Genomic DNA, 14,388 nt, shown 5'->3' with positions numbered 1-14,388 from the left:
ATTAGGTTAGGTTGATGGCTTGGTTTGTCCTAACCTTCATAATGTCCTTCCCAGTTCTTATTCCTCCTAGGGGATCCCCAGCCCCTTTGCAAACTCCTTTTGTTTACCTCCTGCCTTCAGAAGATAAGATAGTGCTGTCCCATTTTTTTAGAAGTTAAATGAACACTAAGGGGCACATGGCTAGAGGAGCAGGAACCAGAACTTGGGAATTTGGATCTTTCAGAATCTTCTCCACAATGTCATACTTTTCCTGAGCCCTTTTGAGTGCGGGGGCTGCTCCAGGTCACATTTATCTACACAGGTATCTTACACTGAAGTGAGTTGAAAGGCAAAGTGATTGAATTTACATAGAGATCAGCTGGAGTCACTTCTGACTGGAGAGGAGCAGAGAAACAGTATTGAAGTAACGGAGAGATCCTGTACTTTAATTTTTTTTTTTTTTTTAAAGAGAAACTTTAGAAATTTTATTCCGCTGAAAACCTCTCTCTCTTAGAAACTGATCTTTACTTTTTATAAATGACTCAAAGAAGGTAATTTTCTTACATAAAAGGAAATGTTCTGTATCTATGGCCTGGAATTAATTTCAAATGTAAAAATCTTTGCCAAATTGATTCTATTTATATGTTTTGCTGACCATAAAATTGACATCACTCCCCGCTGAGGAGTATTTCTAGTCCCCTCAGAAAGGTCATGGTTGGAAAAGTGTTAAAAAGTAGGTTGTGTTAAATGACACAATAGGTAATTATTGAGATGGAGGGTTGAAATGTGAGATCAGTGAAAGTTATGTTCTACGTTTTCTCCTTCTCACCATTTTCCTTCCTGTTATCTTTCATGTTTTAAATGTTCATGGAAGTATGTTTGTAAAGTGTTTGGCTTGTGGTTTCTGTGTAGTGTCTCATTGTATTTTGTGAAGGGTCTCAATGTTTAATGAATAAGAAGCCATATTTTGATAATGGAAGTTTACCTTATTTTCCCAAGCGTCTTGAGCTTTGACTTTCAAGCCCCTTTGCTGTTCAAATAGTATATCCTCAGACTGAGGCAATGAACCACAGGCCTAAAGTTTTACAGAGCTGACAAATCTGACTTTTTAGTAAGTTTGATGCTCAAAGTAAACTGCAAACTGAAAGTATCTTGGAAATCTGAGAATTTCATTTTTCTTTTGAGAAAATATTTGCAAGTTACAAATATAGTGTATTTTGTTAGAATCCACTTTTTATCCTCAGAGTTTGTTAGCTGGTTCTCAGCCTTTCTGATGATACTTGCGAAACAAATATAAAATTGTAGCATGTGATGCTGATTCACTCAAAGTATGCATTGGTTTCTTATCATTACAGAGATTTTCCATGGTCTGGACACCCTAACCGTGATGGGCATTGCGTTCGCAGCATTTGTGATTGGAGCGCTGCTGACGGGGGCCTTGTGGTACATCTATTCTCACACAGGTTAGTGTGACTGTTGCCTGTCAGTTGGTGCACATCCTGTGTGCCTCGCACACTAAAGGCATTTGGTGTTTCTCTGCACGGATGAATGGATGAAATAATGAATGTAAGAGAGAGAAAGTTCATTCCCACCATTTTCACATTTACGTATTTGGCATGAACTGGGTTTTGCAAAACTATAATTTGTTTTAAGCAGTTGTAGAAAAGGAGTGTTTAAACTATGTTAATTGTATTTGAGATGTTGCTAAAGTTTAGCTTCTAATAAAACTATTTTGTGGTTAGGACTTAATTAAAGAAAGTTAATGTAGACAAACTGGAAACATAAACCATTCACCCAAAGTTGAGAACTTCAGAATAGACATATAAATGGACAGGAAGTAAGCGAGGAAGCCAAGATTTTATTACCACATCTGCTAAGATGCTGAGCACTGTCCACCAGAGGCCCTAATCAATGGCTTAAACCAGAATTTCTCAACCTTTTTTAAACCCATACTATCTCTTCTTGGATAAACACTGAATTCTCTTTTCTTTTCTTGAAAGTTATTTAAAATTTTAAAGTATTTTTTCATGAATTGTAAATAGAAATAGTCAAACAAAGCAGTTCGTTTTCGAGTTACGTTCTTCCACCCCTAAAAATTATCATGTGCCTTTCTTCCTGCCCTTTACCCTCCAGTCCCAAGGTAGAAACATTCTGGCCTGAACAGAAAGAAAACTTGTTCTGACCCCAAGACACAATGCAAGCCAGGCTTGGGGTGTCTGTAGTGCAAGAGGAAGGAACAAATGGATTGCTGTTTCATAACTTCTTTCTTAGGTTCCTTGTAAATATGGGAAGGAAAGACGCATTTTGAGACATGTCTAGCAAGCTAGTTGGTATTGTCTGTTTTTATATGCTTATTTACACTGTGAACCTGGATAAGGTGCTGAATTGATCAGTCAGATAGTGGCAGGCACAGACTTTCTGTGAGTTTCATTTATTTTCCATTGAACCAGTGCATGCCACCATCTTTGGCCTTACTCTTGGGCTGTCTAACTGGCCAAGCTGAAGCAATGACTGCTTTCAAGGAAACAGAAGTATGGAAGGGTGTTTTGAGAAGTCATATCTTAATCCTCATCAGAATCTTCCCTTCAAATACTGCATTCTCTGAGTTATTTTAAATTATGGCAGAAGGAGCAGAATGAACCCTAAGGTGCCAAGCATAGGAAAGTCACACAGTCCAAAGCAAATTTTAGGAGTTTAACAATAAGGCTCTAAGTCCTTAGATTATTGTTCCTAATCAACAACCTTTTGAGTGAAGCCAGTTACTCTTAAACAGTGTGGGTTATATGCGATTATTTTTAAAGAGTAAATACTGCTGTCATGGTCCATGGTTGGTAGAATCTGCAGATGCAGAAGAATTTGGGATGCAGAAGGCAGACTATCAGTTATATGCAGATTAAGCCCCACATTGTCCAAGGGTCGACTGTCTGTTTCATGTGAGCGAAAGGAAATAAGTCTGTTAAGTGTTAGACTGAGGATATATGGACATCTGTGAATCCATTTAGGAATGTTGTTCTTCATGAACAGCTTACACAAGCACTGGAAGGGACAGTGTTTAGCAGAGGAGCCTCTTTGAGTGAATAATTCTGTCACAGGAGTACTACCACATCCAAATCTCAGACTCACAGTTCTTTGCAGCTTTCCCCATTCTCCTGCATGGCTGTAAAGTTCTAGAGTTCTTGGCAGCTTATGCTGTATATATTAGGAATGAACTTGAAAGTACTCCAAGAAGACTCTGTAGCCCTGAAGATTTCTACAAGGTAGTCACCCACAGATGCTTACCACATACCTGCTGATCATGACTGGCCTTGGTAATAGAGCTACACTCCCAAACTCTGAAATCTGATCTCAGGCCAGGAGGGCCAGGAAGCCAGCTCAAAGCAAAATAGGGCAACCAAATGGTGTCACTGTGGGAACAAACCCCACTGAATTCCCTCTGATAACCCCAAACTCTTGTCCACAGATACACTGACAAACCTGGGAGAGAGCAAAACCTGGCTTTATGACATGCATTGCTGCTCATTAAATTCTGAGATGTGTTGTTATAAGTAGATTTAAAAACAAAAACCCAAAGCCCTTCCTGTGATGGTTTCCAGCAAAATAAATTAGGCTCATTTGGAAGCTGAAAGGCTTGGACTCTAAACTCTAGTCATTTGGATTCTAACCTGTTAGCATCACAGCTTGAAATGACTTTTTATTAAAAGCTGTAGCCTCTGGTTCACTTTAAAGACCACTCCTAAGGAATACCAGCAAGACGCAAGAAAGAAAGACTTACTGCAGGACCAAGTGGTAGTTTCCTATTGAGAACCCTCTCCGTTTATTACCTGGATCAGCCAGCAGCAAATTTAGATGAAAAGATCATAATGCGGTGGCCAGTGGAAAGAGGTGTCTATACAAACACTGACTCAGTCCATTCAATTTCCGCAATAATCTAAGCTGTGGAACTCAGACCTTATATGGTATATTTGGGGGTTCAGGCAACATCTGCCTCTGTAGCTAAAATAGTCCTCAGTTTAGATATTTCCCTTTGTGCTTTCCACTCTGTCTGCAGCACAGAGCACAGAACCAAGCCTTAGGTTTGAACTGTGGAGATCTACTTACATACATGGAATGCATGTTAGTCAAAAAAATCTGCTTCCCTGCTCTTATCATATGACAGCTTTCGGTATGATAATGGATACTTCCAAAGCTATATTCACTGTTTGGAAAACCCCATTCCTAAAACTTACATTCTCCACTAAGATAGTGCAGAGAGGTGGGGCAGTGAGGGTAGAAATGGTCCTGGAATGGAGTCACAGAATCTTCATGCTCCTGGAACCTAACAAGGTCAGAGTCCCTAAACTGACTCATGAAGGTCCCAAAAGTTCTGTGCAATATTATGTTTTGTTTTTTAAGGAGAGGAGCAAAAGCATTTATTCAGTAAACTTTTTAGCTTTATCACAACATGTACATAGTTTAAAGGCTGAAATCATCCTCCAAATAGAATTATACTGGTAATACGACTTAGCAACTAAACCATCACCATGAATTCATCTGTTGACTCTTCCAGTTGTCTCAATCTCCTTTTACACATACACGTTCAAACATCAGGTATTCGACTGACTCATTTTCCTCAATACTTTTGAGTTGTAGATGTCCTGTGTCATGGATCCTGTGTCTTCCTCCTCCTTCGTTTAAAGGGAACATAAGAGAGAAATGTTTTTCACATGTGTGAAAATATCATTTGCATGTCTGAAAATATCCTCATCTTACATAAACAGTAACAGATAGTTTGCCATGGTATAGAATTTTAGACTTCAAGTGTTTTTTCTTCAGAATTTTGAAAGCACACCTCACTGACTTTTAGCTCTGAAATTGCTTTTGGGAAATTCAAAGTCATTCAGATTTCTAATATTTTTTTTTCTTTCTGGAAGAAACTTTACAATGATAGTGCTTGATGTAGGTATATTTTCATTCATTATGCTGGGCATTAATTGAGGCCTTTCAGTCTAGAAACTATGTCCTTTGTTGTTGAGATTTTTTAGAATTATTTATTTTTTCTTGCCCATGTTTTTTTCTGTTCTCTCTTTCTAGAAATCTTATTTGAAAGTTGAACTTCTTGAATTGTGCTGTAATTCTCCTTTTCTGTTTTCCATATTTTTCCTTTCTTTTCTAGGAGATTTCTTTATCTTTATCTTTCAGTTTCTTATTGCATTTTTAATATTGCCTTCAAGTTTGTTAATTCCAAGAAGTTTTTCCCATGAATTAAAGAAACATGTCCTATTCTTGTCTTATGGGTACAATATCTTATCTCTCTAAGAATATTAATATAGAATTATTTAAGAATAGGGAAGTTCTGAGCTTGTGGGTGGAACATATTGATTTTGAACTTTACTTAGGGTGATCTAGCTGGGCCTTTTATTGAGAAACTCCTGATATCACATCTTTGGATCTTTCCTCTTGAGTTCATCATGTTTTCTGTGAAACAGGTTTTCCTATTTCCTTCTTGGAGGTTATAGATCAGGCTGTGAACATTCTGGGGGTCACAACATTCAACATGTAGGTGTTAATTTTGTTCTCCTCTGTCATTGTGTTTCTCTTCCCTCTTGTGCTGGTGTTGGTCATTCCCAGAACCCTAGTTTCATTCTCTTCAGAGAGTAAACTTCTGTTTAACAGGCTTCTGTTCAACCAATCTTAGTTGAATACACTGTGTATTCTTAAAGCAGAAGTCAAGCACATACCCAGGTCCGCCTGAATCATGTCTTTTAATTAGGAGTGTCTCTGGAAGCTTCAGATATTTCTAGAAGTCTGAAGTTTCTCCATGCTTCCAAATGTAATTCAGAAGCAGCAAGATGAGCAAAAGTGTGACTCAAGTTGGAGGCAAGAGGCTAAGTTACAGGGATCAGAAAGATGCAGGTGGAATAGGTGGAAACCCTCGTATGACTGGAAAGAAGGCAGGATCCACTCTCTTCACCCAAGTGCTCAGGTTGAGTTCAAATAAGATGCCCATGGAAAACCAAAGTGCAAGTGTGGAACAGGCTGGTCACATTGCAGTAATATTGAAAGAAAGTGGGAAGCAGAATATTTTGAAAGATTTTGCTTCCTTCCTTGGAACGTTTCTCCCTTTCTCCATAACTTACAACATCTAATGCACCCCTCCTGCAAAGTTTTGCCTGCAAAAGGAAAGTCTTTTAGCTTGAAAAGTGAGGAGGGGCAATTTTTGAAAATGGTGAATAGTGATGGAAAGCTTCTCTAAAGGTTGATCTAATTCACTGTCCTTCAGTTCAGTTCAGTCGCTCAGTCGTGTCCGACTCTTTGCAACCCCATGAATTGCAGCACGCCAGGCCTCCTTGTCCATCACCAACTCCCAGAGTTCAGTCAGACTCACGTTTATCGAGTCGGTGATGCCATCCAGCTATCTCATCCTCTGTCATCCCCTTCTCTTCCTGCCCCCAATCCCTCCCAGCATCAGAGACTATCCTTACTTGAGTCTGTGAAATAGTTACAATTAGGATATCAAGAGATTGAGACAACTGGTACAAAATTGCAACCAACACATAGGCCTAAGAGGGAAATATCTTTGTTTTCTCTGCAGTGTCAAGTAATGTTGAGTATGAGTCACCCCCACACGGTCTTCAATCCAATGCTTAAATATCTCCCAAGAAAGAAATTCCACAAATTCCCACTGTAACTAGCCAATCCTCATAATGAGCAAGTTCCCTTCTGTGTGACCTAAATCTCTATCACTGCCATTTAAACTCATTTCCTCATGTTCTGCCCTGCAGGGAGATAAAGAACACCTGTCTGCTCCTCTCGGTAATAATTCTCTATGGCCAGTATTTGCAAACTATCTGCTTTGGGCTAAATAATCAAGATTCCTCTCACTTTTCTTTAAAATTCTTCTATTCTTGTTTCCCCATAGAGCTTCTCCATGTTATTCACATCTTAAAGTTTCTCCCCTAGGACCTGCCATGCTAAAAAACAGGGATAAGAATCCAGTTGTAAACTGCCGAAAAGTGGCAGGAAATCAGATCTGAACAGCTCCATGCTAAACTGAAGAAAGGAAACAAGTTATCCCTTAAAATATGTTTCTTTCTGTTTCTAAGGGCATCTCTGGCAATATCGAGGCTTAGCCCCAGCCTAATATGTGAGCTGAGTGGGATGAACCCTTGCAACACACCGTTTTCCTGAGGACAACATGTGCCAGATGCGTCTTTTCCCTACTCACTCTCCTTCCCAAGGGTCTCTTCTTTCATGGTTTGAGATTTTAGGAGCAAAGCATGAAGACTAAGCACATTTCTTTTGATGGCCAAGTTTGAAATCCATGGTAAAGGGGCCTTGCTTGAACTTGCATTCGCTAAGTGGGCCTGCTCTGCATAACCCTGCGGTCCTCACTGCCCATCTTCTCCAGAAGGAGGCTGGTTGTATTTGTCACCCAAGGGATATTCTGAAGAAAGTCAGTGCTTCAAGACATCAGAGGTCACTGTGCTAGAGAGCAGAAAACCAAAGGACACATCTCAGAAAACCTAAGGGACTCTGCTGGCTTTTTAAGCAGAAACATCTGCATGTTAAACTTCTGTTTCTCATAGTGAATTTTTCTGTAGTGCCACTTGCATCTGACAGTGAGAAAACTTTTCTTGATTTCTCAAAAGGTAAAAGTTTTTTTTTTAACAACTTGGTTATAATGAGAACTCTCACATCTTACATGTGAAAATAGACCCAGGGCTAGAAGGGATAGTCTAAAGAGGATGTTTTCAACATTTCCAAGCAGATCTCAGACAAAGATTCTCCTTGGCACACTGTTGGCTCAAAGCCAGGGGATTATTTGGTTAAGTTGACTTGTCCACCCTGGTGAAATGGATCCTGCAATCTTGAGTATAGGGGACATCTTTGTTTTGTTTTGCTTGGGGTTTCATTTTGGACAGTGTTTTGTATCAGCAGCACAAGAGTTTCCAAAACTCTGGAAGTTGAAAGACCTTTTTAATGGGTAATGATTAAAATAAACTGACATGGCAACAAATTATATTTGGCAAATAGACTTCGGAAAGCAAATATTCAGACTTCCTGGGCAGGGCGTAGTACTGGCACTTTTCCTGAATGTGACTAATCGTGCACATGTCGCATTTGGGATGAGACAGACTTGTTCACTGTCAGTAGGACAAGCCAAGGCCTTCTTGCTGATTTAGCCACTATCAGGCCAAACAAACGAAGCCCAGGTGAGCCAAAGTGGGGAGGGTGGTGTGTTGACTTACCTCCTGCTTTTCTGATGTATCCTTTATTTAAATGGGGAAGAGGTATTTTTAAACTGTCCTTCACCGCAGTCACATTAGTCCTGCTAATTGATAACAATGAGAATGGGTGTGGATCCACATGTGGGTTGGCAGGGGGCTGAATTTTTCAAGTCGATCACGAGTTGTTCCAGTCTCTAGAGGTTTGGGGCTTTTTTTTTTTTTTTTTTTTTTTGATAGACATAAGAATTCAGAATAGCTAACAGATTTAATTTCCTTTTAGAAAGAAAGTTCCCACTCTGGGGAAAGTGGATTTCTGGCAGAAAGTCACTGTCATTGAGGCAAACGTCCATGCCTTTAATTAAATGCACACATGAAGGGTAGAGGGCAGCCCTGGAAAGGGTCCAAAATATAGATTGCCCCCCAAAAAGAAGAATGAAAATACAATGTTACTCTGCCTCTGAGAAATATTGACCCAGAATTCCCTCTCCATCCCTCCAATCCCAGAAGAAGAGATAATCAGAGAAAATACAGCATGGGCCAAATATGCAACAAGCATGTGAAGACCCAGAGGTTGAAGCCTGAATGTGTGTCACTGGGTGGTTCCTAAATGGGTGACAGGGAAAGCTGTACCACACAAGCTGCTTCTCTGTTTTGTGGAACTGCTGTTTTGGCAGAGGTTTTTGAGGAGTAAAGGGCCGAGTTCCTGTGCTTGGAGGGCAGAGCCTTTGCTGATGTGTTTTGTTTTAACGAAGAGGCCAGAGGGTTGCTTATCTCCAGCAGAGAGCTGTGTATTTCAGGCCGACAGGAAAGAGGAGGCTCACTCATAAACAGACCTGGCCCTCTGGGGCTTCCCACATTGGAGCGGGGAGACCACTGACCAGAAATTTATGAAGTTTATGCTTTGATTTTTTAAAGAAAATGCTGTGTTTGTCATCGGAGAGCCTTGATTGCTTTTCCCTACCTAGAGCCATTTTTTTGAGGGCTGCTCTCAGGCCAATTTTGTTGAAGAAAAGATAGCTCTAGAGCTCTTTGCTGTGTTAAATGCAAACCATGTGTGTGACCCAAGGTCTCCTTCCTCCCCACAGTCCTGCACACTTGGCGCAAGGAATGGGCTTAGCTAAAATGCAGTGGGGTGTGTGATGAAAAGTAGGGTACTTGATGTGTGAGGAGATACTCAGGCTGCAAACCTCAGGATGGACGGGGTGTTCCTGGCAACTGCAGTCCCTTGTGCAACAGCTAAACCCCTTCTTCAAAAGGTTTTTCTGAGCACCAGGTCCTCCCACCTCCATTTCTCAGGTGTGGGTCCTGTGCTCGTCACAAAGCACTCTCTGCTACAGCTAGGGCGAAACCTTGGCATCACCACCCCTATTTTGACCAGGTGTATTCAGAAAAAGGCCTCCATATTGCCAAGGTGATCTCATTACAGTTTAAAGGTCTGGTTCTCCAAACCCTCTGATACCTTTATGAGAGGAGATGTTCTCTGAATACAGGTGCTGGTCATTTGGACCACACAGCACAGATGATGGTGGTTTCTTCAAAGGCTGTAGGCACTGAAATCCTGTGCATTCATCCTCAACTATTAGGGGGTCTTGGCCCCTATTAACTGTCTGTCAATCACCTTGAAAACATTCCTTTTTCCCTGTGCAAGGGGCTTTAAAAACAAAACAAAACGGCAACAAGCAGAAACAGCATCGTGATGGGAGGCCTTCTGATCTAGCTGCTTCTGCCCATGGTTGAGAAGAGCCCCAGATGAAATGGTCTTTTCAGAAATGCACACATGTAACATGCGTCTGTCCTTTTCTGTATTGACTGCAGGAGAGACAGCAGGAAGGCAGCAAGTGCCCACATCCCCGCCAGCTTCAGAGAACAGCAGCGCAGCCCACAGCATTGGCAGCACGCAGAGCACACCCTGCTCCAGCAGCAGCACGGCCTAGCCTGCCCCGCCCGCCGTCGAGGGCAGGCCTGGGGGCCCACACCTGTGTCCAGATTCCAGGCTCAGAAGGCTCAACTGCGGTTCCCTTGTAAAGAGAGTGAATTTCAGTATAACCGTCACCTGTTGTGTTCACCCCCCACCCAGGGCTGACATAATCGGGCCCCCTGGACTTCTGTAACACACTAGATTCATGTGAGAAAGCTAAGGTGGTGGCCTTCTCCACCAGCCCCTCACAGGCTTAGGGGTTTTCAATGTGAAACACATGCCAGTTTTTTAAATGCTGCTTTGTCCAGGTAAGAACATCCATAAGTTGAAGCCCTGCCTTTTACCCAGATACAAGGAGTTGGTAAAAGGAATAACCAGATAGTAGAGCCAGTGAAGAGATGTGGCCAAAGATTATTTTCTAACCGAACCAAGATGTAAAACAAAAGAAATGCTTCAGGACTTTCTAAGTGTGTTCCTCCATGTCTAATTTGCACCTTCAGGATGCACACTTCTCACCTTGCTGCCACACTTGTGGGACCGCTGTGTCAGCTTGATGGGTGCTGCCCTTGTGGACTGCACCCTGACACACCTCAAGGCAACATTCCTTCTTGTGCCCTGGGCCAAAACCAGTGCTGAATTCCTTATCAGCTTCCTCCTCCCCACGCTCACACACCAACTGCAAAAATGTCTTAACGCAAAGTTTGTATTTCTTTATAAGCATATAGAAATTGAAAATGGCCAAAATCTGGGACTGCAGATTCCTGCTCATTTATGACACTGTGCTCTACTAAATTAATGTGTAAACAGGGGCAAAATTCTCTTCTAAAACCTGAGGAGGAATTTGCACAGTGATATATATACCAGCGCATGTATATTATATGTCATTTGGCACTTTTGTTTTTTCAGTTGAAGAGAAAACTCACTCCCATTTAGAAAATGTCCTACACCTTCAGAGTTGTTTATTCTTAAATATTTTTGGGAGAATTAGTGATTCCATTCAAAACATGTCAGCCTTTTAAAAAGATTCTTTCGTAAGCATGAAGCTCTTATAAGTTGCAAACATATGGCAGATTCTTTTGGTTTTCTGTTGGTTATCTGAACAGGGTCACCAGTTCTGCCAAGAAAGTGATGAGATTTGGAAAAAGGCGCTCATTTGGATGCTTTAGTTTTCTTGCCTTAAATATATCCCCAAACTCAAAAAGAATTTGAGGTAAATTTTATTAAAATGGAGTATCAATAATATGCCACTTTGCAGCTAAAATAAGCTCAACTGATACCTCTATGTTAAACACACACACACACACACACACACAAACACACACACGAAAAAACAATGCCAGAGGAAAGCATCCATGCCAAATCACTTACTACTGAAGATTACTTGATTGCCAGTAAATATTATTGTTTTACCAGAATTCTCCCAAACAACTCAGAACTCTACAAATAGAACAGGCTAGATGTTACATCTAAAATACCCACAAGCAAATCTAAATGCTCTTAAAATAAGGAAGCTGTGCCTGGTTCTCTGTGAATAGAGCCTTAAGTAGGAAATGTTGGTGTTGCCTGAGACTGGAAGGCAGTGTCTACCAGGCAAATAGGTGGAGATTGACAGTCATTGTTACCCCACCATAGAGTCCTGCTCCAATTGATTTCATAGTTATAAACATTCAATCAAGATGATTTTAACCAAAACAGATTGAGGGCTAAGATTTCCAGGCTATCTACACTGATAATTTTGCAGATCTCTACAAATAAAGATAGATTAGAAAAAAAATTTTGCCTTCAGTTAACTATATTTTTAACATAAAGGTATCAGCATGGAGGACTTAGATTACGCTACCTGTGTTTGAAAATAATGCGCTTTGCCTAACCTTCAGCAGAATGTATTGTTTTAGCATATTCTATGTATAAAAAAGTTTAAAGATGTCTTCAAAGAAGACTAGAGTCTTTAAGTCACTTATAGCTATATTTTACTACAAAAATCTGTGTATAAAGATATATTTAAGTGTTTTAGATAAATTTAAGTTACTCCATATGAAATGTTTAATTTCAGTTACTGTGAATTCTTTTGATCAGTTCTTTGCTTTTTAAAAATCCCTATCCATCCTGTTAAAAAGAAAATTAACTATTAAGAGGTATTAAAAGATTCAATTCTTAGATGGACAGGGTTTAAAACCTTTTGTAATATATTCAAATGTATATTTTTGAGAGAGATGCTGCATTGCCAATGATTTTATAAATAATTTAAAATTAATTTACAAATTTATGGATGTAAGCCAAGAGATTTTAAAAGAGAAGTCAACCTTTATGTATTTGGGTCTTACTATCCAGAAGTATTATTCAGATCAAGAAATTCATGTTGATGAAACCTGATCCTGTGTTATTGGAGAGTGAATGTCATTAAGTATTTCTGAAATGTTTCTAAAAAGTGAACATTTAAAAAATACTGTGTTTTCTCCCTAGCTTCCTGTTATAGCATTTCCAATTGCTTCATACTTCACAGTTTTAATGAATACAAAGTATAAGCTCTACTTTATAACACATCCTGTAAGTTTCTTTAAAACAGTTTTTATATTCCAGTTAAATTTCTCTATCTGAAAACTCTTGTTACTGCTGCAGGTTACACCCTTCATCCGCAGAGGCCACTTTGTTTTGTTTGTTATATGCTAAAGCTATTGTTGAAATGCTCTAAATTCCAAGGCAGATTGTCTGTGTAATACCCTACAGCTTTTCACCATGTGGTGTGTACCAGCCATTACTCTGTATTTGAAAAGTCGATTCCTTCTGTCAAAGCTGTTTCTATAGCATTTTCTAAACAAAACAAAAGATCTTTTCCTTGTCTGTAATGAGATTGTAAACCCGTTTCCTGTGTGTGTTCTGTAGTGGGCGTGGTTGTGAGTGTGTGTGGGGGTGCGCACCTGCGTGCCGGTCTTTTGTACTGTAACTACCTCATGGTTTGAGTGATGGTTGTACTGCTGATTGTGTTAACAGAGCACATTTTGTTGGGTGACTCGTGCGTGTGATTTTTTTTTCCTGTTTGTTTTAGCTGGGGGTTGTTCATGAAACCAACAGATGTTTTTCTAAAAAGGACTATTATCAGTTTCCAAATACAATACTTCTCTCTTCTGGTTTTTCCTGAATGAGCCTGATTTTGTTGCTGTTTTTCATCTATGAGGGTAAAAAGAGTACCCTGAAAATCCCTGTGGCCAGTTTGAGCACCCCTGTTGTACTCTTTTTCTCTGTTCAATGTGTCAACAAATTTGTGAACATGCTTAGATGTATAGTTTTGATAACCACAGTTTTAAATCCTTTATCTGTGCATAATAAAAAGATATATATCAATTATTAATACGTGTCTTGCTTGGTTATCATTAAATCCTCCCCTCGGGCTGACATAACCCTTGTTCATGGCCTTTCTGCTAAATTTACCGTCTGCTGCAACTGTGTTGGGCTTCCCAGGTGGCTCAGTGGGAAAGAGCCCACTTGCCAATGCAGGAGATGCAAGAGATGCGGGTTTGATCCCTGGATCAGGAAGATCCCCGGAAGGGAGAAATGTCTGCTCACTCCAGTACTCTTGCCTGGGAAATCCCATGGACAGAAGAGGCTGGAGGGCTACAGTCCACGGGGTTGCAAGTCGTTGAGGAGGAGGGAGGGGAAGGGCTAAGGCTCACATAGCAGAGGGGAGGGGTGACAGACTGGAGTGGGGCATGGTGGAGCTTCCACTCTTTTCAGAAAAATGTGGCAGGAGACCTGGAAGTGGATGTCAGCCCTGGCGTCCATCCAAGGGCTTTCTGTCAATCTCCTGGAGGCATGGAAAGAGAAATAATACGTATTTCGGATCTACTATTACCATCCCCTCCAAATTTCCCAGTGCTGCTTCCAGCATCCTCTATCAATATGCCATCACCATCTACCAGCTGCCCATGCCAGAAACCTGGGAATCTCTCTAGACTATTTTTGGCTACCACACCCCCAAATTAATAAATCCAAGCTTATTCTACCTTTGGAATGTCTCTTTCTCCAAACCACTGACTTATTTCTGCTCCTTCTGCTGTTACCCAGCATCCAAAACCCATCATCTTTTAAACTCCCACTCCCTGGCCTGCTCCCCTTTAACCCTCTCTCTCCACCATGCAGCCGAAGGAGTCTTGAGCTGTCTCAAGTCATGTCACTTTCCAGCCTGGCGTCTTTAAGTAATTCCTTGATTTGCCTTCGGAACAAATTTCAACCTCCTCAGCATGGTTGAAAGAGAATAATCTGCTTACTTTCCCACCTACTTCTCTC

At 40.6% G+C, this 14,388-nt stretch overlaps 1 protein-coding gene across 3 annotated transcripts in view; it reads left to right on the top strand.

The window, feature by feature from the left end:
* The window catches only part of TGFBR3 (transforming growth factor beta receptor 3), a 185,886-nt gene extending 172,433 nt beyond the window's left edge, over positions 1-13,453 (top strand). For all 3 annotated transcript variants that reach the window (XM_018045754.1, XM_018045753.1, XM_018045752.1), the window contains 2 exons: positions 1,335-1,442; positions 10,002-13,453. In XM_018045754.1, coding sequence (XP_017901243.1) covers positions 1,335-1,442; positions 10,002-10,120 — 227 coding nt within the window. In that variant the 3' untranslated portion in view covers positions 10,121-13,453. The remainder of the gene's footprint in view (positions 1-1,334; positions 1,443-10,001) is intronic.

Source organism: Capra hircus, chromosome 3 (genome assembly GCF_001704415.2).
Source record: "Capra hircus breed San Clemente chromosome 3, ASM170441v1, whole genome shotgun sequence".
NCBI lineage: Eukaryota > Metazoa > Chordata > Mammalia > Artiodactyla > Bovidae > Capra > Capra hircus.
Note: the sequence above shows the minus strand (reverse complement) of the source record. Positions and strands in the feature narration are given on the sequence as shown.